The sequence below is a fragment of the Kwoniella mangroviensis genome, assembly GCF_000507465.2.
Source record: "Kwoniella mangroviensis CBS 8507 chromosome 1 map unlocalized Ctg01, whole genome shotgun sequence".
Classification (NCBI taxonomy): domain Eukaryota; kingdom Fungi; phylum Basidiomycota; class Tremellomycetes; order Tremellales; family Cryptococcaceae; genus Kwoniella; species Kwoniella mangrovensis.
In genome coordinates, this window is record NW_027062533.1 from 4218803 (window position 1) to 4234331 (window position 15529).

Genomic DNA, 15529 nt, shown 5'->3' on the forward strand with positions numbered 1-15529 from the left:
CATTTTTTGGAAATATGATTCTCATCTATATTATCATTATCTATCCACGCGTCCGCCTCTCCTACACGTCTTTCATTGGACAGCCCATCCCGCCGTCTACTCCTTGACCTTGTATCCTACGAGATTTCTTCGTCCGACAATCTCACCGATTTTGAAGATACCGTAAGCCTCGAGAGCCTGTTGAGATGAAGTAGATAACCGAATGAGGGGAAAAGGGGAAGATATAATTCACTCGATCAGTACTTGGATCTCATTGATATCGTTCGATAGTACAAAGGCAAAACTCACAGCAACACCCAAACCAGCCCATGCACCAGTTTTCAACAGATCCCTCCAGTAACCTAAATTCGAAGCTCTCGACCAGATTTGGGAGTAGGCTCTGGCCCAAACGGCAGTATCGAGCGGTGGAGATAGTTTCTCAGCTTGCCATACTTGTTTAGCTACTGATGCTACCACTTTCGAGTTGTATACGAGTGGTTCTCTGTAGCCTAAATAACCACAAGGCAAACAAGATGCGTGGATCAATAAGCTTATTCTCGTTTTTCCTACGATTTTGGGATCCCACTCACCACCAAGAGCAGAACCGACTCTTTCACCCAAAGGTCCGGCTACCTTCTTGACAGTTGCAGCAGTTTGGTTGTAAGCCTTTTGAGCCCCCTCGACGGCTTTTTGCACATTGGGGTTGTTTAATGGGGAAGAAGAGGATGAGGAGGAAGAGGAAGAGGAAGAGTTGAATCGTCGACCGACAAGTCGGGTGGCTCGGACTACTTGAGGTCTCATTTTGGGTAAGTTGGACAAGGATATGGCGAGATAAGCTGAGATGTTATTGCGTATACATCCATCTATCTATCCCATCTATCTGTCTCACATCACCAGGAATGGGATGGCTCGGAATGGTAACGCGATGAGAAAGAATGGTACAAGTGACGGAATTAACCGGTATAATGTTGAGTGTGGCACTCGTAGTAGTAGAGATACCACATGCGTTGATGGATCATGGCTTCTACCCTGAATGACAAGCTAAGGTGACCGATGGCGTCCACTCGTATCAGTTTGACCTTCTACATCTTTCTCTGTCCGACACCTCATCTTCCTCATCTCTCTCTCTTTCCTTATACATTCACTCTATAATACAAAACCACAAACCAAAACAAAGCAAAATGAACAACCCAGCCGTATCCAACTTGGTCATCTCCCTCGGTGCCATGCAAGGTTAGTGTAGCTGTGCCAATCTTCCTCCGGTTTCTATAGCTGATAAATGGCATTTGCTGTCGTCTGACCAGTGGCCCGAAGGATCCCAATGGATGATCCTCAAACTGTCAACTACCTTCGTATCGGATACGTGGCCAGTCAAGCTATCTCGTTGGCCATCTACTACTACATCACTCTCAAGGTGAGCTTTAGATGTTCGGACTGGGCGAATTGATTAGCTGACCTTTTTATCACGATGCGTTTAGATCAGAAAGAGAAACGATCTAACGGTCTTGAAATACGTCAACCCAGCTCCTCCTATGGTCAGTTGAGGAGTAATCTGGTTCAGATTGTCCGAGAGAAGTCAGCTGACATATCATATGGTCTACAGAACCCCGACGCTAAGCCCGAGCTGGTTCAAACTACCGTCAAGGATTATGATCTCGCTGAAGTTGGTAAAGCCATCAAGAGTTTGTTTGTGGTGAGTATCAGCTTCGTCTGGAGTACCGAACTTTGACCCGAATCGATAGCTGACTTCTACAATTTGTCTGTTATAGTCTCTTGCATTCATGGCTTTCCTCGTGAGTCTCATCTGGCATACCTCTCTCTTGCTGTCTTTGTAAACTTTGCAAAAGCTAATTTGCATCCTTTTATTTCCAGCACGGATACCTTAAATACACTCAACCACTCTTCATCCAAGGTCTCATGGGACTCAAATCAACTCTCGAATCTAACCCTGCTAAATTACATCTTTGGGGTAAGAAGGCTGAAGGTGATTTGGCGAGACCTTTCAAAGCCGGTGGTGGATTATTGGAATCTTTGACTGGTAAAGCATCTGGACCCCAGACTGACGCTGCTTCCATCAAGGCAGCAGAGAAGGCTGGAGGAAAATCTGAATAACCTAATCCAATCAATCAGTCAGATAGATAGTTGCGAATGCACTGGGTAGATGGATTTGACCTGAAATACAGTGTTGTGGCTCGTGGAAGGTATTTGTTTTAAGGTAGATAGGGGATAGGTAGATGTTTGAGATCAGATTAAAATGTAGATGCAAACCATACGTACATACTTACATCATCATGAATGGATTATCATGTTTGATGCTCTCGCTCACAAGACTATTAGTTCCAAGGATTGATGGCGGATGATATTGATTTTATATTCATGCAAAAGAATCTAGTATAGTATGAAGCAAGACCTGATGGCCCATGATCTACTGATAAATAAACAAACACCTAATCTCCTTTCGAAGCTACTGTACTACCGAAGAATATCGAAGCAGAACCAAGATGTTGGATAGTCTGTATGATACGAATCAACAGCTTCATGAAATGGTTTGGTTTAAGCGAAATGCAAAGAATGCCAATTAATCATCACATCTTCATGTCTTCTAAGATCTTGCATTAATGTGCGAATATAACCCAAATCTTCGGTTCTCTGTCTCTCTCGTTCTATGCGATTCGCTGATTTACTGAATAATCTGTTAATACAACCTTTCTTGGGGCTGAATGCGCACTCTCATCCTATTATCATTGATGCCCCTGGCCTTGCCCTTGTGAACCGCCCAATACATCCCTCAATCCACCACTGATCTTCCTTCCAGCGGTCCCGTAACCCGGTCTCTCAGACGTATACGAGCTATTACTCAGTCCTCTCGGACGGGAGAAAGGAGTCGTCGTTCCTGATTCAGTAGGCGGAGGGGAGAAAGATAGAGTTTGGGGAGGAGGGGAGAAAGGTGAGTTTAGAGATGTTTGCGAGAACGTCCTATGCGGATGAGGATGTGGGTATTCGCCCGCTGAAGGTGTCGGAGGAGGAGGTGAGGAGACGGAAGGACGGGATTGTCCTTGAGAAGCTTCTTTGAGGAGAAATTCCACGAAGAGATTGGAGAATGACTGAGTGAAGTAGGTAGGCAAGTGGACAAGAGTTAGCCTTTCGTTTCACATGTTGGGGTATTTAATGTGTACTGAGTGGATGTAGTGTGTATGAAGATCATACGACTCACCTCATTCATAGCAGCTTCCTCCTCTGCCGTCCTCTCCTTCTCCTTCCCACTTACTCTCCTACCTTTACTTTCCACAGCCAAGTTGGTCCCTCCCTTACGTTGTAATCCCGCTTTCTCACGCTCGTTATCGTCCCACGACAAGATTGTTGACAGGAGGGATAGCATCTCGAACCGTTTCGTATCACCTCGAGATGTAGTGAGGAACGAGAGGAGGATGTTCGTGACCAGACGACTAAAAAAGGGGACAAGGTTTGATTAGTATCGAGGAAATCTTGATACGAAATTATATATGGCGATTGATCATGACATTCTGTGATCGAATGATCTGATTCGTGTCTGTTGTGAGAATTTCACTCACCGATCAACATTGTTATCAGATGAGTTCTTCCGTAATCTCCTCAACGCTTCTGTCAGATGTTCATTATTCACCACGGCTACATTGCCCATGAGATTAGCTTGAGCATCTCTGGAGGAGTATTAGCAGACCCACCATCATGCCTCAATTTCCCTATCAACACATTCTTCTCTCTCAATTCTCTCTCCAGTTGTCCCACTTTCCCAGCACTCGACGATACTTCGCTCAACCTAGTCTCGGCATTTGCGCAACGTAATTTGTATTCTGATAGTGAAGTTGCTGCTAGACGTAACTGGGTTTCTAGTTCGGTCGTCGCCTGACGAAGTTCCGAGTCTTTGGCTGTTATCACATTAGGCTTAGTTAGCCAATTGCCAAAACACCATACTGGAAAACACACAATGAAGAAGATAAGGAGAGTCTAGAGACAGACAGGAGTGACACGATGGATATAATGTAGCATGAACCTACCAATTTGGAATTCTTCCAGTACTTCCTGTAGATTCATTGCCCTCTGTCTCTCTTCCTCCAACTCTTTCAACGTTTGCTCCAATCTGCTTTTCTCATCACGCTGATATCTCTCTATCAATCTTAATTCATCTTCTATCGACTCTCTCTTCTCCCTTTCTCGTCCAGCTTCGACCTCCCATTCTTCCCTTTCTATCCTCAATCTCTCCATCTCGCCTCTCAACTCCCTCATCTCCCTAGTCAAACTCAGCACGTCCGACGACGACGAGTCAGATTGAGATCGCAGCTGGTTCAGCTGGGTGGTGAGGCTGGAAGCCTCCTGCGAGGCAGATGATAATTCCGCTTGTAAGGAGCTGAGTGTCTCTTGTAATGCGCTGTTTTCAGAGGTAAGAACATTAATTGTGTTTTCGCGTCTATCAAGTTCTTCCTATATCATTATTCTTCGTCAGCTTGATCCTTGTTTTCCTCGATTTAAACTTACAGCATCTTCCTTCAATTTGTCTCCCAATGTATTCCTCATAGCTGTCAGCTTCCCCAGTAACCCTTTATACTGATTCGACAATTTATCATTCTCATGTCGGACTGCAGCTAATTCCTGTTCGAGCTCGACTATCCTCTCTTGAGGATCATCATTGTCATTGTGGTTCTGAGACCCATTGACATTTGGTGAAGACGGTTCGGCCTTGGGATCGGGGTCAGGAGATGTAGGGTTGGAAGATGATGCTGAAGGTCCCGCTTGGTCGTTGTTACCGCTCGTCGGTGCTGCTGCTGCGCTTGAGTCGGACATGGTGATGTCGCTGCCTAATCGGTGGGATAGCTCAGCGTCGCATGAGCTTTGGATTTCTTTTGTGTGATCGTCTGTGATTTGCGATAATGGTCAAGCTATACTATGCTATATATGTTGTCAGAATGAGTATGAAAATGTTGTGTGAGCTGGAGTGAAAGTGGTGGTGGTGGTGGTGGATGTCTGAATTTACGTGATGTTACACGCGGTCACGGTCATCTCCACTCCCAGTAGCTGTCATCACTCACCACATCTGACAGGAGGTAGTCAGCTCATGCATGCATGTACAACGAAGCAGCGACTGATCCATTATCATGATCATACTTATCATACTAAGGCATGGTCATTCTCCTCTGACGTCTGATATCCAAGCAAACTCTTTACGCGAAAAGTGGTGTGATCCGAGTGGCCTGCTCTTTGGAATTATACCGCCACTCGCCCACTTGCTCAACAATCTACACCTAATGTCTGCCTGGATCTAGCAAAGCGAATATCATATCACTGCCAGAGTCACACCCATTCTCATGGTTCCTACCGATGCCACCACCTTGTCAATAGTCGCCCTTCCACTTGACAAGCCAGACGAAGCGTACAGACGCGCTGCATCGCCCGCTGAAGCAGTAGCCGTGTATTTCTTTAGGGCGGCAGCTTGGATGGAATTCAAGACAGCAGTGACGAAATGATCGTATGACCCGTCTGAGTCCACCACAAGGAATGATATACAGGATGACATCCTCGAAGTTCAGATTATGATCAGACTCACGTCATTCTGGTAAGTATCTGTTTGCGCCAGACAAAGATGAGGGACAAGATTGAGAATAGAAGAAGAATTCTATACAAAACGATTATGTCGTTGATCTTAACCACCTTTCAATCCTGCTGAATCTATTTGTTCAATCCTGCTGATTAGTATATCATGAGCATCTGATACAGGGGAAAGCGTGGAGATGATGTACATGGTACTGCATTCCGTATGTCTGTCAGTAATCTTCAGAATGAACGCGTCCGTCAGTTTCACTCATCAATGAGTGATCCGACGAAGTCAAGCACAGATAGATAAAGGATGATGATATGGTGCCTGAAGAAGTATATGGTGACTAACATGTCTGCAATTAGCGTTTCGACTCTCGACTAGAAGGAAACCACACCATAATTGCCTTTTAATCAGTCCGCGTGGACTGTCCGTTCACTCGTCTTCTGTCTCTTGTAAATCACTGTCACAATCTCAACAACACCAGTCTCCTGAATATGGTTTTACATTGGACATTCAATCAGCCGGATATCACCTCGTGCCCTCGAAGCGATCAACGGAGAAACCGAAAAAAACTAGCTTTATAGTTAAAAACCTCTACAGCGAGACATATTATCGTTCTGTGCGACACCCGATAAGGCCTAATATTCACTAGTACTGAATTCACCTCAGTGATGAGTGATCGCCCTGCCTAATGGCGCATATATCAAGTCACACAAAGCATGTGAACCATTACCCTTCGAATTGATCGGATCGATCCGGCAGATTCGATGCTTGTCATTCGCTTTTCCTATAACAGAGTAATGAATATTGAAATCTTTCCAGCCAGCCATATCATTAATCGGTTCCTTACGAACAGAACAGAATGATATTTCACTAAAGCTAACATAAACAACGCAGTGACGTCTACTATGAGACACCCATGTCAATCGACTATCATCATCGAAAGACTCCTAACATCGGTCAACCTATCTTGGTAGTGGATTGTTCGATCGTGCTAAAATCCGAATCATGCAACCTATCAATCTGAACTAGTCTATCGACGATCTGTATTACTTTCCTCGACATGAAGGTTAGAAAAGTGAAACCAGAAGAGAAATACAAGTCATGTTGACAGATCACAGAGAACTTGTACAAGATACATATAGACAACAATGTGACGACAGGATTGCCCGCTGGCGATATCTGCATTTTCAATCATAGACTGCATCTTGGTCAAGTGGAAGTGGAAGTGGTCGCTGCTGGAAAATCCTCCCATTTTCAAGCAGTCTTTCTCCGTCTTCTACCTCAACGATGTGGTTCAACCCTTCCATTGTCATCCTATCCATGGCTCTATGGTGTATACCCGCTTCTGGATCAGCCATACCGAACCCAGTCCCAGTGCCAATGCCAGTTCCGGCTCCAGATTCAAGAGGTACCAGTACTCTTAAACAAGCTACGAGGGATCAGGTATGTCATCGTACTTAGTCCGTTCAACAGTCGGCGCGAGTCCCACCTGACGACCACGCAGAGCTGAGGATCTTTGGTTTGATCTGTTTAGATTATCGCAAGGAACAAGAGACCATCTAAACGAGCCACACCATCACCAACACCAGCTCCGTCATCTGTTACCTCGGACTACCTGAATTACGGTTTATATTTTTCTGGTTCAGGTGTGATTGAGACAGATAGTAATCCCGGTGAGTCCACCTTGCTCTTGCATTTGGCATGACGATTGTGCTTCTAAAACTTGCTAACGTTCCGATTTCTTTGTTGTCGTTGGTGTAGGAAACAATGTCGCCGGTAAAAACCCCGTTACGATAAATATACCCGGTACAACACCTCAGAACACTGCTATTCAAAGATGTGCAGATCAAACTTTCTCTCTTTCAGGTGTATACTATCAATTCCAAATTTACTTTGATCAACCTACTACCGGGAATGGGGATGGCACGTGGATTTGTACTTCTTATTATAATGGCAATTCAAATCCGGCATATTTCAATGTTCAGAGAGCCACTGCGTCACCTGTATTTGGATACACACGGAGTAATTAAGTAGATTCGGGGATTCAGTATCAACAACGTTAGGATCTTATAGCTTTCAGTACAATTGGACATTTTGGACGCAGACTCAAGTTGACTCTATCTATTGTATCGTTTAGAAATATATCGTGGCCATAACAAGGACAATGCATGCTATAATCATCCTATCCAACTTCTCGCTAACGCTGAGCCTAGAAGGTGAAGCCTTCGAGATGCGAGGTCCTATCGATTTATGCTGGAGACTTTCCATCTACGGTCATAGAATCTAGAAAACGCCGCATCCCGTCAGCTCTGCGCAGCTCTAAGCTGGATATCGCTCGGTTAGTACCAAAGTGGGGGACCATTTGCGAATCCCGAGTGCTGTAGTTTTTGCTGATTTGGGGTCTAACTTACCTACTTGTGAACTCTCTTATAGTGGATGAAGTGAGTGGTAGGTAGGTGCACACAGTTTGCCACACAAAAAGGTGTTTTTTCGGTAGTCTCTCGATACTGCAAATGGACTGATACTGGGATAATCCTTGATTCATCCGAATTCGAATTATAATGCCCAGAAACCGGGGTACTTCAACAGTTCGTCACCCCTCATCATGTTCCGTAATCTCGACCAAGTCGAGAAAACTAAAGCTTTAATGAGGAGCATTGACGAAGAGCGACTCTCACATCTAAAGACATAATGGGTATACTCCTTTTTCTGGGATGAGCCATACTTCATTGCATATACCCGTCGGAATGTTAACCCCACTGAGGGAGGCCGGCGCATCGATCCTTTCAATGCCACATATCGAGAGACCCAATGCACAAGCGATACGCTCGTCACATTGTTTGAAGAATATAATGTATGTCGCTAAAAAGCTGGACAAATCATGGATAGCGGATTGAAAGATTACGGATTTGACCGGAAAAATCACGTATCACGTGCCACATCGGATTGGTCGGTTTTTGATTATTTTCGCTGCTGTAATTTTATCAATGCCATTCATGGGCCAATTCTTCACTGTCGTATGCATCTGCACTGCGCATGGACTCAAAGACGGATGAAATGGTGGGATTGGTACTGTATGTCAAAGGTCAGATTATCGTTTCCAAGCAACAATGTGAAGTCGATCAAATTAGTCAATCAAGATGAAACGTCCGATGTGTCATTTGACTTCCGATCTGGACTCGACTTGTTGATGGGTCTATGTTCCTGTGAACCTGAGCCAAAGCATACAATCTTTCATCAGTCCGCAAGCAAGATGATACAGGCACTTAACAATCTCTGAATAATCTCGTTGTTGTGCTAACCATCGAACAAAATGTTCCACCATCCTTTAGTGGATTACAGTGGATCGAAGATTGTAGGGTGCTCCTTTGATTGACTGTTGTGAAGTGTTGTTCCTTCTTTCAGGTCGAGGGTACTTGACGACCAACAACAACATCGGTAAAGCATATTCTCGAACCTAGATAATGGATTGAAAGGCTTCGGAATTGACAGGGAAGGGGATGAAACTCAATCCACTATCGGGATGGTGCTTGCACATATGTGTGCATGCATGTTTGGATGCGTCACTCATATGCAAATGTGTAAACTGAGGAGGAGGCCTGGAAAGGTATATAAGCTGCATATTACTCCAACATCATTATTCTTCCCTCTATCTCCCCGTCAATATCAATTCGATAGTTAAACTTCAAACTTCGCACATTCTTTCCATTCCAGCTTACTTACATTCCTTCAACTTTCATTGACTAGAAGAACTCTTTCTATAACTTAAACCAATACCAATACTATGATGGGCTATAAACATTTGATCTCCATTCTTCCTTTACTTGCTACTTGTTCAGCATTCGTCATTCCTTCCGAATCGAATGTATCTAGAAGATGCGTTAGTACTATCGGAAGTTACGATGATGTCGAAGATGCCGTGTCCAGTGGATGTGACATTGGTATGTTTCCCTTCAATATGATCAAACACGCTACAGATCCCTTGGACTGATGTGAGTACCTTTTTGCCAGAACTCGGTGCTATTGTAAGTCATCTTACAGATGAAAGAACACATTCCATGCTGATGATAAGTTGTCAGACCGTTCCCCCCGGTGAAGCCTTGGATCTCTCCGAACTGGGTTCAGGAACTAGCGTCACAGTCACTGTGAGTAATTCCTCGAGCTATCATCGGTTATACAATGATTGACAGATTGCCTTACATAGGATGATGTAACATTCGAAGGTGGTGTCGAATGGGAAGGTCCAATGTTCCTCATTGGCGGGTCCGATATTACTTTCAACGGCGGTGGTGAGTCACGTCGTTTCACTTGGCAAACCGTCAAATCGATGCTAAGGCTGCCACGGTAGGCCATACGTTCGATGGTCAAGGTGCTAAATATTGGGATGGACAAGGTGGTAATGGAGGAAAAACCAAACCTGTGAGTCCCGCATCACTAGAAGCCTCAAATGTCAGAAGATTTGCCCATCCTCAACTGATTCCATACTCAATCGTAAGATCACCTTGCTGATACATGTTATACTGGATAGAAAATGATGAAAGTCACCATGGGCGGTACATTCTCTGTAAGTCCGAGTAGCTTTCCCAAATCAAATAGCCGCTCGATGAGGATTGACTGACAATTGCTTTCCTTTTTGTGCGTGACGGCACCTCCAGGATCTTACCGTTCTTAACGCTCCCGTTCACGTCTTTTCAGTTGGTAATAAGAAACCTCTCACCATCAAGGGAGTCACGATCGATAACAGAGATGGTGATGAACTCGGAAGTGACGGTAAGACCTTGGGACACAATTCTGATTGCTGTAAGTGCACACCAGCTATAAACAAAGTTGAGACTTTGATTGACCAGACCATTCGGTTCGAACAGTCGACGTCTCTGCGAGTGATACCACATTGGATGGTAATACCTGCTGGAATCAAGATGATTGCCTCGCGGTAAACGCTGGATCCGGAATTGTTTTCTCAAATAATTACCGTTCAGGTGGTCATGGTATTAGCATTGTGAGTGTTACAGTATTCTTCTTTTGCTTGTTTACCATCTCGGTCCATCTACTACAGTCCGTAGCTGATTGTGATTTGCATTTCAGGGATCAATCAAATCTGATGAAGTGGTATCCAACGTGAAGATCACGGGAAATACCGTTGAAAACTCTGATAATGGACTTCGAATCAAGACCGTCGCTGGAGCTACCGGTGGTTCAGTCTCCGATATTACTTATACCAATAACAAAGTTACTGGGGCTGCCAAGTATGGCGGTGAGTCAATAATTTCACTTCCAAGTATAATGTACATTTTGATATATTCTGACGTGGGTGACCTGTTGTAGTGGTGATCCAGCAGGATTACGAGAATGGCTCACCTACCGGTGAACCTACCAACGGGATTGAGATTAGTAACATCAATTTCGATTCCGGTAACAGTAAGTTTCTCTCGAAGACTTCAAGTTGTGAATCTCAATCGGTGTGGCGGTGCTAACTCTGCGATTTACGATACAGCTGTCTCCACGGCCAGCGATGCCAAATATGGAGTCTACGTACTCTGTGGAGACGGTTCTTGTACCGGCACCTGGAACTGGAGTGGATTAACTGTTTCTGGCGCGGATAACTCTATCTCTGGTGATCCTCCCATCACCGGATTCCCTTAAATCTCCTCTCGTTTGACCTCAAGTCGAGGAACCGAGGAATTTGACAGATACGTAGATAGAGATGGATGGAAGGAGCACCAGCTGGACTGGTAGCTTTGTATAGTATATGGTATTATCGTCGATATGATTTGATTTGACATGCAATATGCAATTTTGTACAAAATAACTTGGCACCTGAGCATGCCACTCATTCGCCTGACGTCATTCATTGCAGGTGGTTAGTAACTTATTTTTGCAAGCACATGCTAAGAGTCATTGGATCGTAGATTACATCGTTACTCTGCAATGCATTTACTTCATAAGTATAAAGGACAAACGCAACATGTCCAATACGCTACCTACTCCGTCTGAAGAGGACCGCCAAGCATATCTCTCAACGCTCTATACCCTCCTATCCCACCTGAAATCCTCCGAATCAACCATCTGTCCCTCTCAGATCCCACGCTCACTACACGATTCCGATCCTTCGCGATATCCAGACTGGAGGGGTCTCATGGACTCTGTCAGGGAGGTAGTCTGGGAAGAAGCTAGGGAGGGGAGGGTGGAGGTAACACAGAAAGGCGAGGCGAAGAGGTATGAGGATAGAGGGGAAATTAGGGGGCCAATAAGGGTTAGGAGGGGTGAGAAGTGGGATGAAGGGTTGGCAGAGCGATATACCTCTGGCAATGGATCTGAATGATATGGATTTGGTCAGCGGAGATGAATAAGACAAGTGACATTGACCAACAACGATGTACCCCTGAATTCACCGAGACTACGACGATGTCGAAGATACTGAATGGATATTGCGTTTCACGGCTATACCCTGCTTGAATATTCATACCCGATATATAGCATCGCAACACCGAGGACTAGCTCTGGTACGGTCGAAGTGATCTCGTTCAGATTCATGTTTGATGGGATATTGGCTCTTTCAAGCAACAGTGAAAGATACGAGGGATCAATAATTTAGCAACGTAGAATCATTGATCAGAATACGTTCAGTCCATTGAGAGGTGAAAGACTTATGTTAGCCGATATATAAAATATATATTTATCGATGACCCGTCAATTGGGAGGACGGCGGCGAGTCAAATGATGGACAAAGGTGGTGGAAAAGCCAAGCAAAAGAAAGGAGAAAGAGTGAACTTCCCCGTTATGGCATCTCCCGCTTATATCAAGATGAGGATAAAGGATAGGATCATCCGAGACCATCAGAGAACGAAAGCAGGAAGTTTAGAGATTGAAGTGCCCAATGAGGAGCATAGTTTAGAAAGTTAGGCGAACGATAAAGGCATACAAATAAAACATGACATGACATAGATTATACTAGATACATAGCAACAATTGTCCGTCCATCTCCACCAATCCTATCTCTCCTTTACCTGCATAATCACTAACACCGTCCGATGGATCATGGGGCAATACCATTGACCGAAGGGATTTGCCAATCCGCATTACCTGAAGTCGGAGCCGGAGCTGAAGCTGAAGCGGACAAGAAATCGAAAGCATCTCCTTGAGAACCGAATTCGTTGAACATGAAAGACCAATCTGAAAATAGGTCATCGGGTAATTGGAATTGTTGATCGCCTTGATCGACAGTCGTCGTTGACTGTGCAGGCTGATTGAGGAGACTGTCAATGATCTGAATGTTGTTATCGGTTGGGAAGGTATTTGGCTGAGCAGGTTGCGGGATATTTGGTATTTGAGATTGAATGTTAATCATCTGAGTGGAACGTTGAGCTGAAGAGTTGGGTCGGGTCATCGACATCAGAGGTTCGGGCGGGTACGTAGTAGGTGTACGAATCTGATCGTCCGTAGTCGAGGCGACAGACTATAAGAGCACAAAGAAGTCAGAATGACGCCTTGGCTCATCAAGACGAAGACGTGATCTTGAATGAAAGCCGAGTACAACTCACGCCGATAGTAAAATTCCATCCGCTAGCTTCCGTCGCACTGATCATGTAATCATCTATCCTCTCCACGTGATCCCTGAGCTTTGCAGCTATACATAGCACACTGGCCGATTTCAGGGTACTCTCCAACGAAGATAGCAGATCTGCCATACGAAGCAAAACGGTTCGAACGTGCAGATAAGACGTTGGCGAGAGGGGAGACTGGATGATATTGGCTAATATGTGACCCACACCTGCGATGTGGTGAATCTGTAATCATACCATACAATAGCAGTTAGCTCCGTCTCTATGGCGGATCAAAGAACTAGGTGACTTACGAGCGGCGCACCGCAAGCTTGCATGAATGGCTTAGGCAAAGCTGCCAGAGAATCCAGTAATTCTCCTGCGATTGCACATCGTTGTTCGACGGACCATTCGGCCATTCCAGCAATCACCATTTTCACCAGTTGGAGTGTTATCATTATATTTGCGGCTACACAGATTGATCAGCTCCCAACGTGTTGCGAGAGTCACCCTGAGGAGCTATGCACAGTTCTAGATCGTAATCGTCACTCACTTTGAAAACCATAAATATCTTTATTTACATCACCCGACATTTCCTTTGCCTCCTTTAAACAATCCGGCAAATCATTATACAGCCTTTCTACCGTCGAGAGGATCTCTTCCGGACCAGGATCAAACTTTTTTCCACCTTTTGACGATTTCGATGAAAATAACAAGGCAATTTGGTTTCCTCCATCGTAAGTCTGGTTTCTTTGTCTCATCTGACATACAGCATGCTCCAGAATCCTATATAAATTAGTGACGAAGTTCCATCCGTTCAAGAATGATTTCTTGTTTGTCGTTGCTCGTTCCACTATACCGTTGGGGGTGATATCATCATCCGATAAGACTTCCGTAGGGTATAATACTGTAGATTGAGCTTCACGATGTCGTATAATTCCTCCAAAGGTAGTAGCAATGTATATATCACTTTGATATGCTGCCCAGAACTAATCAAGCATACTGAACCCTTAGCTCTCTATATTCCGTAGTATCACTGGAAGGAAAGAACTTACCAATCTCCTCCGTTCTTGGATCTCAATCTCGTCCAATCCTTTAGGCCACCTCGACTCGTTTTGGAATCCATCCAACGAACATAACGTACAATAATCCCCAATGTGTACTATCGATCTAGCGATTTCGCCGTATTGAAGGCATAGCATTGAAAGAATCACTTTAGTCCTTTTGTAATCGAATTCACCAGCTTTGATCAAATCTACTGGGAACGAAGATAGACATGAATTGTAAAATATTTCGGATGTTGAGGTAGATGGATCCCAATATTTCAAATGGCAGTACTTGGGTGCACCGTCTCGTAGTCTAGCAGATGCTAATGCACAGACCGACATGATGAGACAATTGAAAGAGCGAGAGCGGGTGTATAGACGATCTCGGAAAGCGGCTGTGAATGATGGCCAGTGGAAGAAGAGATGGCTATACAAAGTAAATGTAGTTAGCTGATATGACTGTATATGCGGCGCTAAGTGGGTCAGACGGAGCTAGTTCTCGTTATACCGGGAAGACTATTCACGTTGGATAAACCAATCGATAGAACGAATCTATCAATTCCTCCAGCTGCTCATGACTCGCTACCTCCTGGTATACCCAATGGTCATCTTTCTCTTTCGATATAGGTGAATTGGGTATCGACGCTCCAGAGGATGAGGCTCGTTGATGATTGTCCCCGTTATCGTTGCTATTGGATTTCGCCTGAGGCTATGTCACGGTACATGAGAAATCAGATTCCGTGTGATGCTGAAGTGCAGATCACTCACTCCACGACGCTTAATAGGTCTTTCGTATGTACATTCCGACCCGAACGCCGAGCATGGTCCACAGATATCGGGTGTAGGACCAGGTGAACACTACGTACAATATCAAATATGGGTCAGCTTGATTTATGTGTACCGAGGTATTACTGACGAGATGCGCTCACCTTGGTGCCTCCTCTATGACATCTATCGCACGCTCTCTATATACCGATGATGTCAGTCGGATAGGCGACAAAGGGGAGGGCAAAAGATAAAGTCCTTACGGTGATTCTCCTTCTTTTCAAAGGTGTCGAACCAGAAGAGGAAGACGTCCCACTGGCCATGAACGTTGATCCGAGTTGTTTCTGATCATCATCTCGAGCGAATCCTACCATATTGAGCAGGGCTATCCGATGAATAAGTTGAACGATATGGGTGTCTCGAAAGATGCGAATGTGACAGTTGAGATAATTCATGCCAACGTAGAGTGGGCGTTTTGATTTAACATGACCAACGAGGGGTTTATCCTTTTAGCAGTTTGGTTTACAGGTAGATCCCCCCACGTGGCACAGACCTTGTCTCAGCTCAAAATTCAACCTCGAATTAAGCGGCAAAAAGTTGAATTTTATCATGCAGACAATCTC

At 44.7% G+C, this 15529-nt stretch overlaps 7 protein-coding genes and 1 non-coding gene across 8 annotated transcripts; 5 read left to right on the forward strand and 3 right to left on the reverse strand.

Annotated features, from left to right (window-relative positions):
- Window positions 1-96: 96 nt before the first annotated feature.
- Window positions 97-780, reverse strand: I203_101564 (uncharacterized protein; the record flags this gene model as incomplete). Its single annotated transcript, XM_065516910.1, has 3 exons — window positions 97-177; window positions 289-488; window positions 570-780. 3 exons carry the CDS (start codon window positions 778-780, stop codon window positions 97-99), a joined length of 492 nt encoding a protein of 163 aa, XP_065373728.1.
- A 380-nt stretch (window positions 781-1160) lies between these two features.
- Window positions 1161-2091, forward strand: I203_101565 (uncharacterized protein; the record flags this gene model as incomplete). The annotated part of the gene is made up of 6 exons (XM_019148888.1): window positions 1161-1212; window positions 1284-1393; window positions 1458-1514; window positions 1583-1672; window positions 1749-1772; window positions 1852-2091. 6 exons carry the CDS (start codon window positions 1161-1163, stop codon window positions 2089-2091), a joined length of 573 nt encoding a protein of 190 aa, XP_019001907.1.
- Window positions 2092-2720: 629 nt separating this feature from the next.
- I203_101566 (uncharacterized protein) lies at window positions 2721-4800 on the reverse strand (the record flags this gene model as incomplete). The annotated part of the gene is made up of 6 exons (XM_019148889.1): window positions 2721-3083; window positions 3194-3425; window positions 3552-3627; window positions 3684-3887; window positions 4017-4440; window positions 4495-4800. 6 exons carry the CDS (start codon window positions 4798-4800, stop codon window positions 2721-2723), a joined length of 1605 nt encoding a protein of 534 aa, XP_019001908.1.
- Window positions 4801-6841: 2041 nt separating this feature from the next.
- Window positions 6842-7584, forward strand: I203_101567 (uncharacterized protein; the record flags this gene model as incomplete). The annotated part of the gene is made up of 3 exons (XM_019148890.1): window positions 6842-6997; window positions 7089-7227; window positions 7316-7584. The coding sequence occupies 3 exons, from the start codon at window positions 6842-6844 to the stop codon at window positions 7582-7584; spliced, it is 564 nt and encodes a 187-aa protein (XP_019001909.1).
- Window positions 7585-7823: 239 nt separating this feature from the next.
- Window positions 7824-7940, forward strand: I203_101568. The gene has a single exon (XR_002021904.2). It is a non-coding gene; the product is annotated as a 5S ribosomal RNA (ribosomal RNA).
- A 1401-nt stretch (window positions 7941-9341) lies between these two features.
- Window positions 9342-11197, forward strand: I203_101569 (uncharacterized protein; the record flags this gene model as incomplete). The annotated part of the gene is made up of 11 exons (XM_019148891.1): window positions 9342-9495; window positions 9566-9579; window positions 9634-9699; window positions 9759-9843; window positions 9903-9973; window positions 10083-10118; window positions 10210-10354; window positions 10420-10553; window positions 10640-10808; window positions 10880-10972; window positions 11049-11197. The coding sequence occupies 11 exons, from the start codon at window positions 9342-9344 to the stop codon at window positions 11195-11197; spliced, it is 1116 nt and encodes a 371-aa protein (XP_019001910.1).
- A 322-nt stretch (window positions 11198-11519) lies between these two features.
- On the forward strand, window positions 11520-11876 carry I203_101570 (uncharacterized protein; the record flags this gene model as incomplete). The annotated part of the gene is made up of 1 exon (XM_019148892.1): window positions 11520-11876. One exon carries the CDS (start codon window positions 11520-11522, stop codon window positions 11874-11876), a length of 357 nt encoding a protein of 118 aa, XP_019001911.1.
- A 714-nt stretch (window positions 11877-12590) lies between these two features.
- I203_101571 (uncharacterized protein) lies at window positions 12591-15280 on the reverse strand (the record flags this gene model as incomplete). The annotated part of the gene is made up of 9 exons (XM_019148893.1): window positions 12591-13010; window positions 13096-13341; window positions 13410-13564; window positions 13649-14084; window positions 14151-14568; window positions 14666-14850; window positions 14910-14999; window positions 15071-15106; window positions 15170-15280. The coding sequence occupies 9 exons, from the start codon at window positions 15278-15280 to the stop codon at window positions 12591-12593; spliced, it is 2097 nt and encodes a 698-aa protein (XP_019001912.1).
- Window positions 15281-15529: the final 249 nt, after the last annotated feature.